Source organism: Perca fluviatilis, chromosome 17 (assembly GCF_010015445.1).
Source record: "Perca fluviatilis chromosome 17, GENO_Pfluv_1.0, whole genome shotgun sequence".
In the NCBI taxonomy this organism is placed as follows: domain Eukaryota; kingdom Metazoa; phylum Chordata; class Actinopteri; order Perciformes; family Percidae; genus Perca; species Perca fluviatilis.
The window spans coordinates 15697552-15718324 of NC_053128.1; the positions used below are offsets into that span (position 1 = coordinate 15697552).

The following is a 20773-nucleotide window of genomic DNA, read 5'->3' on the forward strand; positions in this document are numbered from 1 at the left end:
AAGCCTACAGCTGTCCGCAGACACGGAGTGGGGAAAATGTGTCAGAGCCTCCCGGACAGGTGACCTGAGACTCTGTTTCCTGCTTGTCGGTCAATGGTTAATCATCAGTTAACATTTCATTTCATTGTTCTATCTTTTGGAAGGCTGGCTGCCAAAAATCACCACTTACTAGCTAATTAATTGGCCTGAGGTAAACGATAGCTATCAGTAAACAGAAGTGATGTGGTGGCTGGTGTCTGGTGTATGCGCCAGTGTGCGTGTGTGTGCGTGTGCCGGCCCGCCCTCCCCCCCCTGGGAAGCTCCGACATGCAGACAGCAGAGCAACAGAAGAAAGTAGCTGCACTGCCAAAATGAAGACGGAAAAATATAACTATTTTGGTACAAACATTTATGTCATGGTTGTGTATGTTCTGTTTCCTGTTTTATTTGGAAGTCTGTCTTTTCTCCCTGGTCATGTCTGGTTTTACTTCCTGCCTTGTGTTTTCCCGCCTTTTTTGATTGTTCTGCCCAGCCCTAATGTGTTTCAGCAGTTCCTGTCCATTTTGTCACCTGTCCCTGGTTACCTCGTTACCCTGTGTGCTATCTTTGTCTTGTGTTCATTGTTCTGTGTATGCTCTGTTTTTGTGCTTTATTGTCGTGCTTTGTTGAATCGTGTATCGTTTTGCCGACTCCTTCCTTGCTTCCTGGCCTGCGTGCTTTTTGGGATTACTTGTGTAAGTTTTTGCTCTGCATTCCTCTGTCGTTTTTTTGGTTGTTATTTTTGGTGAATAAATAGCAAACTCTGCATTTGGGTCCAAGCCTCGTCAATGCCATGACCAATCGTGACAATTTACTCGCCATGTGGCAGATAGATAGATAGATAGATAGATAGATAGATAGATAGATAGATTGATAGATAGATAGATAGATAGATAGATATAATTTGATTAATTATATATTTAATTTAATATTTAGTATTTAATAAATAATTGTTAAATGTAGTACAGAGTCTGTAATTTGGTAGACCCATTAACCACATGGAATGCAGTGGGAGCATAAAGGTATTTACTTTTTACTCAGGAATGGAAGATATGCTTTCTTATGACGCACATTAGATATAATGGCTATATTGCTGGTCATGAACTTTGCAAGTTGAGTCCGCCATATCCAATTGGCCGGTCACTCAGTATTACCTGCTCGGCAGCGTATAATGGCAGCTGATGACAGTTCAGCCTTGCTCTGAGCTCTTTCCCCGACTGCCTGTTGTTGGTAATGGCTGAGGGAGCAGTGCAGTGGGAAAATAAAGACCATGGCAGGTTAGCATTATTCTCCCATTGTGGGGGAAAGGTCTCTCTTGAAGACTAATACGTGTTAATTACTCTACCCTGACATCAGCCGGAGAACACAGCCGGAGCAGCAAGAAGAGGGCCTCATAATGGAATTACTGCTGAGTATCTGGTTGTGTTTGTACTTGTGAGTGTTTTTATTTGTTAGTTTGTATATATTAAAGTCCAAGAAGAGCACAATCTACATGTTAGAAAATACTTGTTGAAAACATGAAAAGACTGTGAAGTACTCAATTGTGGAGTTAGAACATTAACTGTTTTTCACCACTTCTGTGTCCAGGATGAAGCACTGGAGTCATGCTTAACAGTCTGGTAACACTGGTAAGAGCAAATTATGTTTAACCATGTATCCAGCTAATATATATATAGCTCAGGTTACTGTATTGTGTGAAGAGTTAACTTCATTTACTATTTATGAGGCGCTTTCTTTTTGCGGCGTGCAAATGGTGCACCTTAACAAGTTCCTTTTGCAGAGCCAGCGTCGCTGCATCTGGAGCTTAGCGCCGCCCAAGATGATGATGTGATTGGTTTAAAGAAATGCAAACAACACAGAGATTTTTTTTTTATTTATTTTTTTCTCCTATCCTAGAATGTATGTGTAGAGGGGCCAGACCTAACTCCCCAGCGCTGTGGAAATAGGTCTGGCAATGCAAGACTATGCTTAACACAACCCCTTCTATATAAAAACGATGTAACTACTAACCTTACAGCGCATAGCATCAGTGTCGTATTGTTCACCCTGTGTGAGTGACAAGTTCGCTATGTTCCACAAGCTCTATTAGATCTTTCAGTCTAATAAATACATGAGCAAACAACACTGTTAAATGCCACAATCATACAAACACATGTCCTATTTAAGGACAAAGGAGGAATAAAACAAATGCAGCAGGAGTGTCCGTGTCAGGGGATTTTCACTGCAAACCCAGAGAACTAAGGAGCTTGAGGAAAACGTGAACAAGACAACATAAGACGTATTTTTTTAGATAATATTCTCCATACATTTGTTCTCATTAATCAATACAGATCAGCTAACAGCCTCGCCCCAAGTCAGCCCAATGGCAGCGGCAAGGATGTAATACAGCTAATCAATACTTCAGTGATTTGGCCTGGAAGACAACACATGCTCTGTGTGTGAACCAGCTGATGTATCCTCGAGAAATACTAATAAGAGAAGCTGGAATCACAAAAGGAGAAATACTTTCCACACATTATCTCAAAACCTGTGTGTGTGTGTGTGTGTGTGTGTGTGTGCGCGCAAAAAAACAGACAGAAAAATACAGATTAACCATTATTAGACATTATTGTTTATAAAAATTATCATCAGGGCTAAATTGTGTCTAAATGTGTTTAGGGTGACAATCAGGTTGTCATCAGCCCTTTGTAATTTCCTATGTGAGCTATAATACACTACACGTTGTCCTGATATGTGAACAGACAGAGTTGAAAAACAACAATGCGAAGCAAATTATTATGTCTACACCACTCATTTACCACAGGCAAAAGGACATCAAACTTATTAAAGTTTGTTTATAGTCAGTTTTACCCATGCTTAGGTCAGATCCACCAGTGAAAGATATATTACTGTAACATGGCATGAAGCCCAAGTACTGTTGCCATGGTTACCTGTAGTTTAGGGGGGGTTGGATGTGTTAATATGTCAATGGTGTTAATGCAGTACATTCTAAAGGTCCCATTCATTTTCTGCATATACAGTACAATGCAAAATGACTCGCAGATGGAGCTGTTGAATGGTGAGGAAACTCTCAGCTGAATTATCAATACAAAAGATTATCAACCGTGAAAATGTCTGCTTCTTTGATGAAAAAGTCAAAGATAAAAGCCTGTGAATGTAAAAAATAAATATCAGCTATGACTTCCAAGCAGTATTTCTTCCTGAAACACCCAGTTATTAAATTATGTGAACAGCATGTGAGCAGAAGCTAAAGATTACACTGATAATTAAAAGGTTAAAAGATGCTATATAGATAAACTTGATAATGCTAATATGCTCTGATTCCACCTCTTGTTGTCTTCTTCTCCATAGAACTGGCAGCTGAGGGATGTTATTGTTGTGGTACGTAGAGCCATTCGCCATACCAAAGTGACAGAAGAAACATGTTTCCTCAAAAACTGATAGGTATAACAAACCTGTGGTATAGTGAAATTGCGCTGGAAACTCCTGTGTTTCTATGTTGAGGAACATTAAAGCTAGAATACTTCAATCAAACCACGTACTTGATACTTTTTATGCTCCATTTATGATATTCCAATTCTGTAACTACCTTTTCATTGGTAGTGGTAGAGTCCACCATTCCTGTGCTGTATTCAAATTGCCTCCATGCGCACAAGGGATTCACAGGAAATGATGCACGCATATAATCTAGCGTGACTTGATATCAGATTCACTGTTTACAGTTCACTCTCCTCATGCAATACCACAGATGTATTAAGTTACTGCCAATGTAGACCCAACATTTCCTTCTGCTGCTGCCTCACATTAAACGCATTCAACTGGCAAAACACAGGGGGGCTTTTATTATTGTTTGACCACAACCATCATTAAAAATATGCCCACCGAACAAGACTAACCTGTTTTTTGATCAATTTCCAGTATTGCTGTTAGCTGAAGAGCTGCAGGCGACAGGCTGCACACCTCCAGCTCCTCAGCAAGGTAAAAAAACTCATATTCACTGTTCCAGCTGTTGTGTGGGAAATTACTGTGCCATGACTGTGCCATCCTCAACAAGAAATCCGATTTCAGTTGCTCATGGCATTATGGAAAAAGGCCAATTATCTTTTAAGACACATACGTTTCCTTGGCTGTGTAGTAAATAGATATTTGACAGACAATAATAAAAAAAAAATAAAGTACTTTGCTGCTTCGCAACTCTATACCTGATGTAGAAAAGTTAAAATGTTGACCAGAACTATGGCTGAGATGTCCTGTTATGAACACATTATAATGGAAACCTGCCAACCAGTCAGAAATAAGCATTTTCTATGGTCATGTTGTAAGCAGGTGAGAACTCTTTGGACTCCCAGCACAGTTTTACAGCTTTGTCTGGTAGATAGATTGCATTTACTGATTGGAAAACTTTTTGATGAGATAAATCAGCGTGCTTGACAACATGTTTACTACACTTAATGGTCCTCTCCAATTGTCCAATTTTAGTGACACTCTTGTCTCTAACCTTGTTGGTCCTTCATGTGCGTTGAGGAATATCTAAAAAGGTGCATCACATTGAGGATGAAGACGTTTTTCCCAGCAGCATCTGATCTTCTATTCATAACATATCATTGTGCTTGTACCTCTCTATTCTGATTCATCAGCACATTATGATATTGTTTTCTTTGTGTTGCTCATGCTGTGAGAAGGGCAAAAAACAATTTTCTTTTGAAATCTCTAATCAGGTCAGCCTCTGGTAATGACCTCTTAATAAACATGTGTGTATGTACAGTGTGTGTGTGTGTGTGGGGGGGGGGGATACATGGAAGGGGAAAAGACTATGATATGAGCAGTGCATCAACTGACTCATCCCTCTGCTCTCTGTTCTACTCCCTACGTAGGTGAGTTCAATATCTACTGCATTATAAGAAAAACTGTTTAAGGGCTAAATCTTTTGTTGTAAACAGCTGGGCCTCCAGCTAACCTGCTCAATATAACATTTAAAGAGAACGATCAATGTGATTAATACTTTACTCATTCCTTTAAGATTCCCTCCACATTGCTATGTGATGATGTATGGGTCACTGTTGGAGGAGATTCTTCTGTTCAGCTGCATAAGGGAACAGACATACTTAACTGACAACACTGGTTCACACAAGGAAAATGCCACATCGGCTGTTTAGCAATAGATCTCTGCACACAGGCTCTTTAGTTGTAACGCCAGCAGGTTACGGCAAACAGATCGAACATGGCGTGTTATCCAAGGCTATCAAATACAAAGCTGCAATCAAATGCTAATATCCTCACTGAGACTCGAGAGATCACACAGTCATTTGACCCATTGTTTTTCATAAAAAAAATATTGAGCCACTTTAAATCCAAGGTTTTGTGAAAAGGCTGCCTTTCTCCCTTTTCACTAGGCCCTGTTCTCAAAATTAATACGGTTTGGTGTCATGCTTAATTCTTAATATCACTAAAGTTGTAGGTTATTGTTTTAGTGTAGCCTTCTCTCCAGTCATCATTCATGACAGGTCTATTTGAAGGAGTTGTGACTCTTTCAAAAACTTAGATATTAGTGACGTTATCAAGGTTCAACATAGATCTAGAAGTGTATCATTAAAGACTAAAATGGCAGGAAAAGTACCATGTAAGTTTGGTTTTCTGCACAACCAATACAAATATAAAAATGCAGAATCTGAGAGGGAAGACATCAACTAGCTTTAATTTTGTGTGTGTAAAAAACTTTATTAGATTTATACTGCGCTTGTTGGAGTGTGATTTAATAACACAAGTGTAACTCTGGAGTTTCCACACTTGACTACTGTTGGAAAGTCAGTTCAGTGGGCACTTTCGCCGTCCGTGCAAAAAAAGTAAATCATGTGAACGTTCTATTTAACGTAACGGGCGCAGATATTAAGACATAACGTTGTGAAATGGTGTAAAACTACTTAGGTTTAGGCAACAAAAATACTTTAGGGTTAATCAGGTATTAGCTTCAAATGAGTCACGTAAAAATACTAAAATGAGGACGTAACGTGACATCACAGACGTCATTTAGTCACGGACTAAAGTCCATAAAACTCGGTTAATTTGAAAAAGTGACTTGACTTATGGTTTCACATGAGACACAAACCCCGGTCTCTTGAGTGAAAGTCCTGAGTTTGTTTGACCGATCCACTAACCTACCTGCTAATGTGGAATTTGGTGCTCTTATACTTTGTCACCTCGCTTTCTCTTTTGCTCTCCAGAGAATTACTACAGCCACGAGAGGTCGCCGCCTAACAAGAAACGTAAATATCGATCGTTAAGAGCTGCTTGCACAATCGACCTATACAGTCATTTTCTGGGTGAGGACGTTCTGGTCCGTGACACCGTTTACAGTTCAGCTCTCTGCGCATGCCTCTTACAAAACCCTATGTGTAATTAAGAGAAGAGAAAATTGAGAGATTTCTTTTCTATGACAGATTTCTACAAAGTAAGCTCCTTCTACAGTATAAACTTCTCACCACGTTGCAAGCTGAGCAACTGCCAAGGAGCTTGCAGCTGTAACAACCCATACCAGAGCAAAAGCAAGAGACGCTCAGGGCCAACAAAGTGACACCCCATGGGACTCTGCTCACCAGGAGGTAGATGCCAGTTTAAATTTCACACCCAGGATTCTGTGTCTGCGTGGGGTCACGCCGAGTCTTTCCCCTCCTCTAACACTGCCATCAAATAATCTGTTTTAAGTCTATTTCTGCCTCCCTCATCAGTAGCTTATTAAACCCTCACTGTGGGAACTATTAGGTGAAACAGGCTACAGGACTTAAGTCCTGTGAAATAAACTGCAGCGTGTACCTTATGTTCATGTCTTTTGCGGCAGTACTGTAAGTTATGTCTGAATTGGACAAATAGTTCCAGACAGAGAATCAGAAAATAGTTAAATAAAGGAATACAACGGGTCAAAAGGGTCTTGGGTATTTACAAAAAATGGATATATACAGTATGTCTTCTGTCTTGTAAAAAAATTATTGAGCAACAAAACACAAAGGAGAAAAAGTTCCTTCACTGTTGCTCAAGACAGACATTTAACATTTTTGTATTTTAGGCACGCAGCTAATGTTCTCATCAGTAAAACTTATACTGACTGCAATAAAATTAAGCTCTTAGATCACCAACATTACAAGCAGCCAGGGAGGATAGTAGAGGTCAGAGCCATGGCGTTCTCAGAATATTTCTGACTGTAGAATCAAGTAAGAGAGAAGAGAGATATGTGAAAAGAAATAGAAGTATAAGGAAAACAAGTTGAAGTGGGCAGAAGCATAGCCTGTAAAAATAAGGGGCAGAAGCCAATTTGATATCCTGATGATGTAAGAAATCATTTAAAAAACATGCTTTCAGCTGGTGACACTGTTTTGATAGCTGCTGTTTGACATTAGTATTATTAACCACGTTCTGTCACTCTCTCTCTCTGTGCAAAGCCTTCACTTAGCATTACTCAGACCTCAACTTTTAAGTAATAACGTGTTGCGGAACACACACTGGGTTCCATAAATATTGTGCAGGAAACATAATAATTATATATTTGGATTGTCAGCTTGAGTGGCAGGCCCAGATCCAAGAAAGCAGCTGAAATCAGAAGTAATTATGGAAGTCAGAACTGTATATAAAACAGCAACAATAACACGCACAATCCATATTTTATGTCAACTCCAAGAATCGGATATGTGTTAAGGGAGGCCTTCCTGGAGTGCGGTCATTTGAGATGGAAATTTGTTTCTCCTTTGATATCTCATTCTACTTGAATGGTGGTGGTGGAGCGAAAAGCATGAAGAAGACAAGAAGATGAAGGAGGAAGCTTTCTCTCTCTTCCAAACCCACAGGGTTCCTCCACTCCGCCGCTGATGGCCTGTAATTGGTGTTTAGTGCTGTTGTAGAGAGGCCTCAGCTGCAGGGTGGCTCCTCTGGCTGCCTTTCAAAGTGTCATTGGTTTTTGTGTCCCATTGTGGCTTGTTCACGTTCCTCCTTAGGAGTAGCGGGCGTGTATGCTGGCAGATTGAGGCTTTTCACCCAGCAGGGTGCAGAGAAAGCAAAACCACCAACAGCTGTGTTACATCGTTCTCTGAAGGGATGGATGGATGGATGGATTATAATACACTTCTTTTTTTATATATATTACTATACCATTGTACCTTTTTATTTACTTTATGGTTGGTAATACTTAGCAGAGATGGAATGTAAGTTAGTACATTTACTTAATTACTGTGCAGTTTTGAGGTACCTGTACTTTACTGGCACTTGTACTTTACTTGAGTATTTCCATTTCATACTTTATAGGCCAACTTACTACAGTTTGGAAGCCAATATTGTATTTTTTACTCGCCCACATTGATTTGACACCAATGGTTACTTTGCAGATTCAGATTATTATTACAAAGATATCAATCAACTAATACATAACTATGGATTAAGATACTCAGCAGTATATAAAGTACTTTAAATTAGCTCCACCTTTACCAGCTATAACATTAGTAATGCTTAACATAACATTAATGCATCACTAATCTAGTAATATGATATATTATTCTTAAATGGACCATTCTGCATAATGAATACTTGTAGTGCTTTAAGTATATTTTGATGCTAAAGCTTCTGTACTTTTACTTGCTTCGGAGTATTTCTAAACTGTGATATTTCTACTTTTACTTAAGTTAAAGATGTGAGTACTTCTTCCACCACTGCTGCTAAGCCTGTGAAAACAGTTGATGGTGTTATGAGGGTTATCTTGTCTTGAGCTTGACACTTAACACTTTTAACAGAAAGCCTAAATTACTGGAGGTGCAGGGATTGAACGGGCATTTAGGAGGCAGGGAGGGTTTAATGAAAGACGCTATTGAGCTGCCATCATGGGATTTATAGGATCCACAGTTTGACACATACTAGAGATGAAAGTCAGGATATCTTGGTCTCTGTTGCATCACTTTAAAACATTACTAAACACAATCTGTCTCTTGTAAACCCCCCAACTTTATGGAAGTAATAACCAAAATACCCCTATAATATAGTAATTGTACTACTGCCATATATTGCTCTTCTTTTTCTGTTCTTCTGATTTTTACCTTATTTTTGTGAAACTTCTGAACTATATTAATAAACGTTACAGAGAGACAATGACCAACTTTGTATTGACTTCCTATTTGAGGCGTTCATTTTATTTTGTCTATCCCAGCATATACATTAGATACATGTTTCTATTGTTTGTCTGGATGCCACTTAAAGCTGCAGTAGGCAGAATGCAAAAAAAAAAAACACCAGAATTTGACAAAGAGGGAGACCTCTTTCTTACCTTGCATGGCAGTTGAATTCTCGTAAAATCATGCGAAAATCACGGGATCACATGTCACACGAAAATAAATCTTGTCAGGCTTCAAGTTATGTGTTTGTGTCCCAACAGCAGCAGACCAAACCAATCAGTGTCCGGCGACGAGCTACTGCCAGCTATGGGGGCATGGTTTAGGTGAGTGTGATGGACATGACTGTTTGTTCAAAACAACCACGGCAGACGTGATAGAGCAAATCATCCAATCACCTGCCAGATATTTTTTTGAAAGTGCCTGCCCTTTTCCAAACAGTTTCCAATGACGCGTCAGGTTAGCCTTAGTCAATATCCATGACATTCCACTTCCGGGATTGCTCTCATTTGGACGGATGTCACTCTTTTCGGATGTCCGTTTTAAGATGTCCGTTACCTTCCGCATTCTTTGTGTTGGAATTTTAAACTCCGGTGGATTTATGAGGACTATTTAACTGCTCCTCAGATCTCTGCAGGGTAAATCCAGACAGCTAGCTAGACTATCTGTCCAATCTGAGTTTTCTGTTCCACGACTAAAACAACCTTTGAACGTACACATGTTCCACCAAAACAAGTTCCTTCCAGAGGCTATTTTGCAGCAGCACCGTGGCTCTGCTCGGCGCTTAGCACAGCCCAAGACAATTGTGATTGGTTTAAAGAAATGCCAATAAACCAGAGCATGTTTTTCTCCCATCCCGGAATGCTGTGTGGACTAGCCAGACCCTCCTACGCAGCACTGTGGAGGAAGGTCTGGCAATGCGAGACTAGGTTAACCTCTTCTGCAACTCCCACTTCTTTTTCGCACGGGCAACGAATGCGCAGAACAGCCAATAGGAACGTTCTCTCTCTCTCTGAAATGACCTGTGATTGACCAAAGTCTCCCGTCACGGTTAGATTACCTAAAGGCTGAATACAGAGCCAAGAGGAAATGCAGAAGTCTATCTGAATAACAATATGCTGAAAGGTTATAATGGAATGTTTGCCCCCAAATGATGCTACAAATAAAGTGCCTACCTCAGCTTTAAGCAGTGACTGCTCCTTTCTGCATATCACCATGTTCAGCCCACAGTTGTACTTGAAGACAACTGGTATTTATGCAGTATTTCCTGATTCATGAGTCATGAAGCTGACTGAGGGCAGCAGCTTGCAGTCAGAGGTGCCCCATAGGTGGCACTGTTGGTTCTCATGAACGAGCCGTGGCACAACAGGTTGCACTGCTCCACTCCTCTCTTCACTCAATGGACACTAATGATCCATACAGGTTATGGGAGTGGTAAAATAAAAATGTAATGTGTGCTGCTTTATGTCATTGATAACCACTCTAACCTGAGTTTAGAGCAATTTAATCATGAGAATGCATTGGACCTCAGATTTCTGGTTGTTTCTGTTCTGTTATAGGCCTATATTGTGGATTATACTGGAAGTGTATATGACAGAGAGCTCCATATGCCGAGCTTCTCTTTATTATTTGATTATTTAAAACAGTGTTAAAATAATGCTGCTCCATGCTGTATTATACACCTGATAGAGTGGTCGTTTTCTACCGTTTAAATTGAGATTATTATATACCTGTGGAGTCGCAGTCTTATGCTCATTTTCACCATTTCACCCAACATGTAATTGAAAATATGTGGTGTGGTTCTGGAGCCCCATTCTAATTTGCCGTCAACTTTCCTTTTCCAAAGGTTTTGGGACAAAAAAAAAGCGCGATCCCGTTGTGATATGAGCCGGAAATTGGATGGCATAATACTTGCTGACGTGACGCCCGTAAACCCTCTAATTTGCCAATCCAGCCGGGAGTGCGCGTCCCATCCTCAGTTTCAGCACCAGCACTGTCCGTGTCCACACAGCCACAGGCTGCAGAGCGGCAACAGCTCCTGGATCCACTGTGCACGCGTCTCCATCGCACGGAAAGTTGGAGGACTATTTGCCAGATATCGCATGTGCTCACATGTCACTTGCCAGGTGATGTGGATCGCTGTCGAACCACCACTCTATGGAAAAGAAGAAGAGGAAGAAAAACAAATAGCTGCGCGTGTTATGAGATGTCTTTAAAAAACAGAGATTGTTGAGGACTTTTTTTGCTCGTATCGTTGATGACATTATTCCAGCCTGGATGAAGAGACGGGTGTATTTTAATGTCAGTATTGGATGAGAACGCAGCGCCGAATCCTGTGCTATACGAGAAATATGGTAAGAAGCAAAGAAACATATACACTGCATCAATTTCACATAATTATTCCTAATTCCATAATGTTGCTTTTTGTAGCCTGTAGTGGTTGTTTTACAAGTGTGCAAAGCCCAGAATCAGAGAGAAAGACGAACAAGATCCTACAATTTTTGACTCGTTCAGCACAAATTTGCAAAATATTAAACATCCTGGGTGCTGTAGGGTGAGATTGGTGACACACGGTTTGTTTTACGCACCCCGGAGGCACCTGTTTTATCCTCAGAAATTAACAATTAAATCAACACGTACCGTGAGGAATGAGATCAGCCAGAAAGAGGCATATGAGAAGTTGATGAATTAACGTCCATGTGCTGTAGCCTATACATTTTTGGAGTAAAAAAGAATCGACAGATGTGGATTTCTCTTCTAGCCCACCATAAGTGTGTTTTTAAGGCATGGTAGCCTACTGACCGTGCGTTCATGTCTGTGATGGCAGGTGGTGTCGCACGGAATACAGCTGTTTTGTTTGAAATGGAGAACTGCTCACAGAGGATAAATTGCGTGCAAACTTGTGCAGCTTTCCGCTGAGGAAGTTATCCAGCAGCCCCTACCCGAATAAACATGAGTCCACGGCGAGACGTGGGGCCGCTCCGCTGCGTGGGACTCACCGCGCTTCTCCTGTGCACAGGTAAGACCCCAGAGAAACCTCAGCTAATGCCAGTAAACACTTGTGTCCATACGGCCCGAACAAGAATTATGCAGATGAAAGATAATGGTCACAATATGAGACACTATAAATGCATCAACCTTAGAGTGATTGTATTCAGTGTGGAACTTTTAATCAAATGCTAATTATTTCCATTCAGCCAAGAGGACACATATGATTTATGAGACATGTAATTAGCTGTAAGCTGCTATGGCAGAATACAAAATGACTTTAATATTAACATGAATGAACTGTGACAGTTGCCTAGGGAGTGTGTGGGTTTGGGTGTTGTGTAGCACCACTTAAATTGGATGCAGTATATGAGCATGGCACTGCAGAGCACCAGGAATAACAACAGGCTGCAGACACAACCCAGAAAAAGAGAAGTGCACCTTTTCACTAAGTTTGAGCAGTTGTGCACTTGGTGTGTGTGGAAAATATCTATCTGTGTGTGTTTTTGAGCGTGTGCACCTGCACGTGGTTACGTTTTAGCGTGTATATATTTGCCTGTGAGAATGTGGATGTTCGGGTGTTACGTGTTTTTGCAAGATGTGTGGGCTTGTGCAGACCTGTGATTACAAAAATACGCATATGTAGGAAACATCATGTGTTTTCGTCCTCGCTGTTTTCCTGCCAATCAAAGGCGATGAAAAGTACCCTTTTTCACTTGGCTCTGACTAATTGAAGACAGATATCTTTGTCATTGTTAGATGATGGATAAATACTTAATCTACTGTGTGTATTTATGGGAAATTTCTTATGTTATTTGTGTAGTTTTACCCATCCTTCTATTTGGTTATGGTCACATTTCATTTAAAAATGTTACTGCTGTGATCTGGGCAGCCTCGCTAAACCTGGGTCCATTAGCAACCAGACCAGCCAGATTATTTGACAGACTGAAAACAAACAGCCAGTTCAGCCGTATTATCTGAGGCACTTATTTGCAGAGGTGGGTAGAGAAGCCACAAACTGTGCTTAAGTAAAAGTACAGTTACTTTATAATAATCAACTTCATGGTGACGATAGGACACACAAGGAATTCACTGAACACGGCCAAGAAATACAGTCCTGCACATAACCCCCCATGAAGAGTGAACGTTTTTACACTTCTGTTTTTGTATTGATTAAACCAAGAAGATACAACATCTTAATTAGTGAGCTCTAAGTGTGCTGGTGGGCACATTTTTTTAACCTTTGAACAGAGACATGCATTGCTCCTGTTTCCAGTCTTTGAGCTAATACGGTAAGCTCTCCTGTCTGTAGCTTCTGTATTTGACGGACAGACGTGGGTGTTATCACTATTCTCATCTAACGCGTGTATTTACCAAAATGTCTAACCATTAGTACATGAAATGGAGTGAATTAACTCGTTATAACCCACTTCTGCTAATGTGGAAGTGAAAACAGAGGTTCATATTAAAATGATTACCCAAACTCTCCGCTGTAAACATCGCTCAGATTTACCAGAGCAGAGTTGTGCATGCAACACAGTTATATTATAATATTAAAAGATGGAATTCTGGGTGATTCTGGTTAAATGCTGGATTTGTTTTAACCAACCTGTTGGTAGAAATTATTTCTAGTGAATTTCGGCAATCAAGTTGATAAGTAAATGCTATTATAAATGAAAATAGTTTATCAGAATATATGTATTGGGGGAGGAAAAAAATCAGTTGAGTGGCTCTTTTCACCAGATTAAAGCCACTTCACAAATATACAGGTGGGCCAAAGATTGATCCATATCTCGTTGGTTCTTGTCAGCCACTTAATCTTTGCAGGTGAAAGTGGAAGTAGGGGGAAAAAACAGATTCCATCCTGTCAGTCAACCCCCTGGTGTGCAGAGTCTCAGAGGATATTATAACTCTCCAGCCATCTGATTGCTTTCACAGAGAGGTTCCAGGTTGTCTCTTTGAGACACACACACTGACAGGCACACACTGCAGAGTATACCTACACACACTCATACTGGCAAACTGGCCATCATTTGGAAACACTCCATATACCTGGCATGCTATAGGATGTAATGCCGTTTTTAAACATGACAGATTGAAGGATTGTCATCTCTTACTCAGATAGAAAAGTTTCATGAGTGAAAAATTGCCTAGTTACCACTTCACAGTGAGGCAAACTTATAAAAGTTGCAGACTTTGTTATTAACAACTTTATAACGTTAATAATAATGCACCGGCCAAAGGGATCATTTACTTATATTTGGTTAAGAATGTGGCAACCCAAAATTGCGTAAGTGAGGTATAAAAAAGGATATATATCTCTCTCTATATCTATAATTGTCTATAGTTTTCATCACCTGCTCACAAAAGTATTTGAAGGCCTGGGATAAATGGCACTGTGCTTAACAAGAGTGGGAGGATTCCCACTTGGAGCTTGCCTGCTCTTTTCTATGTGTGTGGGCCCCGGTCAGAGTGGATTGTGATGTAAAGTTGAAAAGTTACAAAACCAAAAAACATTTACATTTACCTTAATTTAATAGCAGCTATCATGGTTTCTCTCTCTCTCTCTTACACACACACACACACACACACACACAGAAACCTAACCAAAATAACAGTAGCCAAAGGCATTTGACAACTGGTAATTTCAGATCTCCACTGTGTTTAGCCATTTTCATTTTGTTATAACCTAAACACCAGAGTTTAATTACTTAGAGTGCTATAGATAGCACAGGATGCTAATAAAACCATTGTTTATTAAACCCTATTGCCAGACAAGAACACTGTTATTGGATGATTCTGCAAAACCTCGAAATTACGTTTAACAGCAAAGTTGTTTTTTTTACGTCCAATTTTAAAATATTTCACATGCTGCTTTCAAAAGTATCTGTGCTTGGTAAGTATGATGTCGTTAAGGTCGGGGAAAGATAGTGGTTAGGGGATGAATAAAAAAACATTTACTGCATGTCTGTGAAGGGCGGTAAACTCTGGTCACCTGAGTGAAAGTCAAACACACTAAACGCTAATCTAGCACTCCGACCTCCAAACCCTCACTTCCTGCCTCTCTACATAAAGGGCACATTACTTCCTGCATCAGAACTGAATGTTGGCAAATCCTGAGGTCTAATATGAACTACGATACTGGGCTGGGTTTTTAATGCATAATAACTGTTGTCTGCCTATTGAATATATATTATATTGAGTATAGTGTTGCTCCAGTTTCTCCACTTGTTTCTTCTTGAATATTTTAACATAAAATAAAAAACAGAGATCACAAAGAATGCAGTGTTTTACTAATGTGAACAGCAAATTGAATCATTTGTCATTTGGCTTCAGGTTTGTCCTTCGTCAGGTGGAACCTCCCCAGAAAAGCGCTCCCAGAAGTCGTTTGTTCAAGTAGCAATTACAACTCATATTTACCTTTATAGTTGTAGAGCCCTCTAGTGGCCTACCTTTATTATGGGGGAGCAAAATAGGCAGCAAGGTGACTAAGTATAAGAGTGCCAAATTACACGTAAGGAGGGCGTTGGATGGGTCAAACAAACACAGGTCTTTCACCCAAGAGACCGGGGCTCGTGTCCTGTTTTAAAAATAGAGCTTTTTGTTAACTTTACGAAACAAACTGAACTACCAGTGGTGGTTCAAGGTTGGCCAGTGCCCCCGTAATATTAAGCCTTATTTCATAATTGTTAATTGTTACAGGCCTACTTGGTGGTGCTTATTAATATATTTGCTACCCCTAAAATCGCATGTGGCCCCTCCATTTGAAATAGTCTAAAACCGCCACTGTGAACTACGTCACATTCTGTGTTACATGCATAACCGGAAGTTAAGTTTTTTTTTAAACCTTACTAAATAGTTTTTATGCCTAAATGTAACCAAACTGCGACCGTTACACAACGTTAACGACATGTTTAAAAGTGTGACCATGCATTTAGGTATTAGAACAGAAAACCGCTCCTGTGGGTCGTATTTTCTGCAACTACTAGGGGCGCTAACTTATGAAATGCTTCTATGGTTCGTATTAGAGGGAATGAAAAAAAAATACATATTGTTGTATGGTTTGTAGGACTTGTAGGGTGAAGCCTGAATGCCATACATCTGTAATATACACAGCGGAAAGTTAATATCTGCTGGGTGATTAATGAATAAAGAGTTAATGAGCCCCATTAGCAAGTTCCATGTGATCAGCCCTGCATACTGTAACACAGTAAGCTTTGATGCTATTTCCACAATATCTTCCATCAGGCCTTTTAGTCAATTCAGCTTTATTATTGACTATCATGATTGTGCTGTTGGAGGTTGTTGAGTGTGGTTGGTTCGTCAAAGTTCAGGGATGTTTTTAGTCTTGCTTTGTCCCTGGCACCAACTAATCAAGTAAATGAATTGTCCCTGTTAACCGTTCCAGCTGCACTGCATTGTTATTTTAATGAATATTCTTTCACTTGAAGGTAATGCTTCTGAAATGCTTGCTCCAATTTGAAAAGGCTTTTGTTTCCACACACTTCAGTTTGAATGATTTCCTTAAAACGTTTCCATCATTTTTAAAATCACCATCAATCAACTGATACTTAAGTAAACTCATGCTTCAAACAGGGAACGGGTCAATTCTGTTTTTCAAAAGAAGAGATTACCAAAATTTAGGGGGGATTTACTAGTGCTGCTACATCTGTACACTTTTAAAAGGCTGCAGTGGATTTCACACAACTGAGGTCATTCTGTGGACAGTTTCCACAGCAAGTGTTTAACAGTCTACTGACGAAACAGGCAGAAAACTTGAAACTTTAAACAGATTATCTCATGCCAATGTTAGGAGAGAGGAAGAGCCCGGAGTAACCCTGCAAACACAAAGGCTGTGAAATCCAAACTGGCGTTTTCCACCAGGAGAGCAAAGTCTCCTGGGATATTACTTGTTGGCTTTGAGCATCTCCTGGTTTCCCTCTGGGAGGTTGGCAGGGCTGGGTGCTTCTGGGTAGCAATAGGCTGATAATAAGCTGATTTTGCAGAAAACCTTTATGAAAAATGGGTCCCCCCCTCTCTTCGTTTTTCACTCTTGTTTTCTCCTTAAATGGTCCAAAAGGCATTTCTATGAGCTGTAATGTTCATTACCATAAAACAAGCACTAGGATACTTGTCACTGGAGGCCTCAACTGGGAAGCTAAAATTGAGTCGCCCTCTTAAACATCATGGGTCTTTCTAACAGCAGAACAAAGCGTTTGACTTTCCAGAGGCAAAGTCAAAGTTTATTACACTGAAAAGAACACACACTTTGTCTGTAAAGCAAAAGCCCTCTCGACAAACAAAAATGTAATAACAATTTTGCCAAATCCAGTGCAGAAATGTAGCATCACTGAATTAATGCGGTATTATAAAGTGATAGATGAAGACTGGCTTCCCCCGTATGTCACTGTATTTTACACAAGGCTCCAGTGAGCAGCAGAGGGAAACTCTGCACCAGGGAGCCATATGTCATATTATATGGTTCATAACACACAGACACAAGTCATAAAGTGAAAGGTCAGGTAAAGAACAGTGTTAAGTAAAATGTGTAGTACAAACCCAAAAACTTTTGTATGCTTTAAAAAGCTACCATGTAATGGGTCTGCAGTAAAGTTAATTGAATGACATTTAAAAACCAAAAGAATAAGGTAAAAGAGGCTAAAAAGATTTGTGGGAACCGAGTGGTACTACAGATATGGATGATCGGTTTTTCACTGCAAGCGATACATTTCGCATGACACAGTCTTTTGGTACATCAAACCAGCCACTGAACTACAATTTGGGAAATATCTGATTTTATTGAGGAAGACAATACAAAAAATTACCAAGAGGACAGAAAATCCCAATATGTAAAAGAAAATCAGTAGCTATTATGATGATAGATTATGAATACCATTTTCCACCACCAGCTGTAATACAGATAACTTACTCAACTGCTATTTTTTAGGACTATGAATTTTTATTTTTTTTACAAGGTCCACAAGACTAGACTAATAGAAGATAGTGAGAGTGTTGCTGAATAGCTACAACAGGATGCAGCAGATGGACCTCATGGTAAGAGATGATTGATTCTGCGTGCCTAAACATAACCAAAAAAACAACAACATTTTCACGTTATGTTGATATAAAAATAAACGAGACAGCATTATATAACGTTTCTGTTATTAGTATAAATGTAATGTAACAGGGTTAAGTTGACATGCTTTCTCCCCTGACAGCAGGATGGCAAACATGGAAATACAGTATTGAATTTGGAGAAAAACCTAACTATTTGATATAATATAAAGACTATTTGTTGAGTTGTGTATTGCATCATCCTTAAATCTTAAGTGAAATATTAATCAGGAAACAAGTTAAATTCTAACACAGGCATACAGTATATGAGTCATGCCTGGATAGTCTATATCCTTTCTTTTCTTTGTGCTGGAATTTTAAATTCGGTGGATTTATGAGGACTATTGTTGACTACTCCTCAGATATCTGCAGCCAATCTGAGTTTTCTCTCACATGACTATTTTGCAGCGGCTCCGTGTGGAGCTTAGCACCGCCCATGACAATTCTGATTGGTTTAAGGAAATGCCATTAAACCAGAGCACGTTTTCCAACCATCCCAGAATGCTTTGTGGAGTAGCCAGACCCTCCTTCAGCACGCTTTTGAGGAGGGTCTGGCAAAGCGAGACTATGCCTGGATAACCCAGAGAAGCCACTCTTCTTAGTGGTGCTGAGACTAAAGGCCTTTTTGGCACAGAACATTTTTTAATTGATTTTGTGCATTTGAGGCAAATCTTGCCCCCTGCTGATACCCCCTTTTCATCCACCTGGCAGACCTTGTGTTTTTTGGAGAAACGCTCTGAGCATCCAAAGTTCAAATACAAGCAGGAACACACCTCATAGCTCCAAGGCTTTTTCCATCCAATCAAATTTAATACAAACTGAAGTGGGTCTTTGTTGCATTATGTCTGTGGTAAAGAAAAAAATGGCTGTTTCATCAGCAGAGAATGGCATAAACAGTGTCAGGCTTGGAGAGTAACTGAAATGCTGAGGGGTTTTCCCCCTTATTTAGCTAATGGCATTAGCTGATGTCATTAGCTGTGCAAGCTAAGTGATTGACAGGAAATGACTTTGATGTTGCAGATTGATTGTACTGTACAAGGACAGTCCGGCACTTATCTCTGTGCAGGGAATTCAAATTACAGGTATTAGGGCTGAAACGATTCCTTGAGTAACGTGAATAATTTGATTACTCCTCGATGCAAAACGATTTGCCTCGAAGCTTCGTTTAATTAATGTTACCAGCGTTGTATCGCTCACGGTGTTTCCGCACGAGATTACGGTCGGGAAGTGCAATGCAACATTACAAAGAATGAAACACTTTTACAAAGCTCAAGACAAATTTACATTTTGGAAACAAATTTACATTTTAGAAAACAAATTTACATTTTGGAAAACAAAATAACATTTTAGAAAACAAATTTACATTTTAGAAAACAATTTACATTTTAGAAAACAAATTTACATTTTGGAAAACAAAATAACATTTTAAAAACAAATTTACATTTAGGAAAACAAAATTACATTTTGAAAACAAATTTGCATTTTAGAAAACAAATTTACATTTTAGAAAACAAATTTACATTTTGGAAAACAAAATAACATTTTAGAAAACAAATTTACATTTTAGAAAACAAATTTACATTTTGAAAAAAATTTACATTTTGGAAAACAAAATAACATTTTTAGAAACAAATTTACATTTTAGAAAACAAATTTACATTTTAGAAAACAATTTAACAAGATGCAAAACATTTTACAAGTCCCGAAACAATTTACAAATGACAGATTCTTCACGGAAAGGGAATGTACCACATACCGGAATGATGAGGGTGTTGTGGGTGTTGCTGGTGACAGATCAATTTGTGTTGTTGAGTATATGGCGTGAATGAAGTTTATGGTGACTTTACGTGTGGTGGGTGTTTTGGAGTTTTTTTTTATATGGCCGGACCGAAGCAGAAACATGGAAAAACGGGGAACTGTGTCGACCTGGCGGATCGAAGCTTACAGCGGGGGAGCTGAGTCCGTCTGCAGCTGCAGGACCTGGAGCTCACTGCCCATTCCTGGGAGCCAAAACGACACCACGCAGCTGGAGACCCAGGCGTATTGCTGGGCCAGCTGGAGGAAGGGAAGCCGGGAGAATCAGATCCAGGACTGAGCGTGGCGGACTGTCACAGCCTGCTGAAGTTTAAATCACAGGTTTCCTAAAGGGGAGTCTGGCGGGACTCGGACTGTGGATTCAAACATGACTTTAAGTCGTTAAATGAATAACTACATGCAGAAATAAATGAATCATTAGTGGGGAGTGAGCCTGGACATTTCAGTCTGTTTAAACTTCACTTTGAAGCAGAACCTCTTAGTTCAGAAGGGTGAAGTTTCCGTTTGTACTCATATCTGTGAACTGATTATAATAAATATTCTTTGTATTAACACCTTAATTAGTCTCTTTGTCTTTTTGTTTAAAAAACTACAACATCGCATGAGATTTTGACGATTTATAGTGATTTTATTTCCGTTAGACCTTTGCCTACATTGGCTGATGCATTAAAGCGGCCCATAGACAGTATATAAGG

At 39.7% G+C, this 20773-nt stretch overlaps 1 protein-coding gene and 1 long non-coding RNA gene across 5 annotated transcripts in view; both read left to right on the top strand.

Moving 5' to 3' along the window:
• The first annotated feature begins 595 nt into the window (after positions 1 to 595).
• On the top strand, positions 596 to 4671 carry LOC120545604. Of its 2 annotated transcripts, none has more exons than XR_005636716.1 (6): positions 596 to 713; positions 1375 to 1452; positions 1606 to 1646; positions 3370 to 3462; positions 3937 to 3996; positions 4498 to 4671. It is a non-coding gene; the product is annotated as an uncharacterized LOC120545604 (long non-coding RNA). The 2 variants fall into 2 exon arrangements; XR_005636717.1 differs by having other exon boundaries at positions 3370 to 3399.
• A 6502-nt stretch (positions 4672 to 11173) lies between these two features.
• The window catches only part of si:dkey-112m2.1 (transmembrane protein 132C), a 176571-nt gene continuing 166971 nt past the window's right edge, over positions 11174 to 20773 (top strand). For 2 of the 3 annotated variants that reach the window (XM_039780113.1, XM_039780115.1), the window contains exons 1-2: positions 11174 to 11515; positions 11989 to 12180. In XM_039780113.1, the coding sequence (XP_039636047.1) occupies positions 12114 to 12180 (67 nt within the window). In that variant the 5' untranslated portion in view covers positions 11174 to 11515; positions 11989 to 12113. The remainder of the gene's footprint in view (positions 11516 to 11988; positions 12181 to 20773) is intronic. The other variant, XM_039780114.1, reaches the window with a different exon arrangement.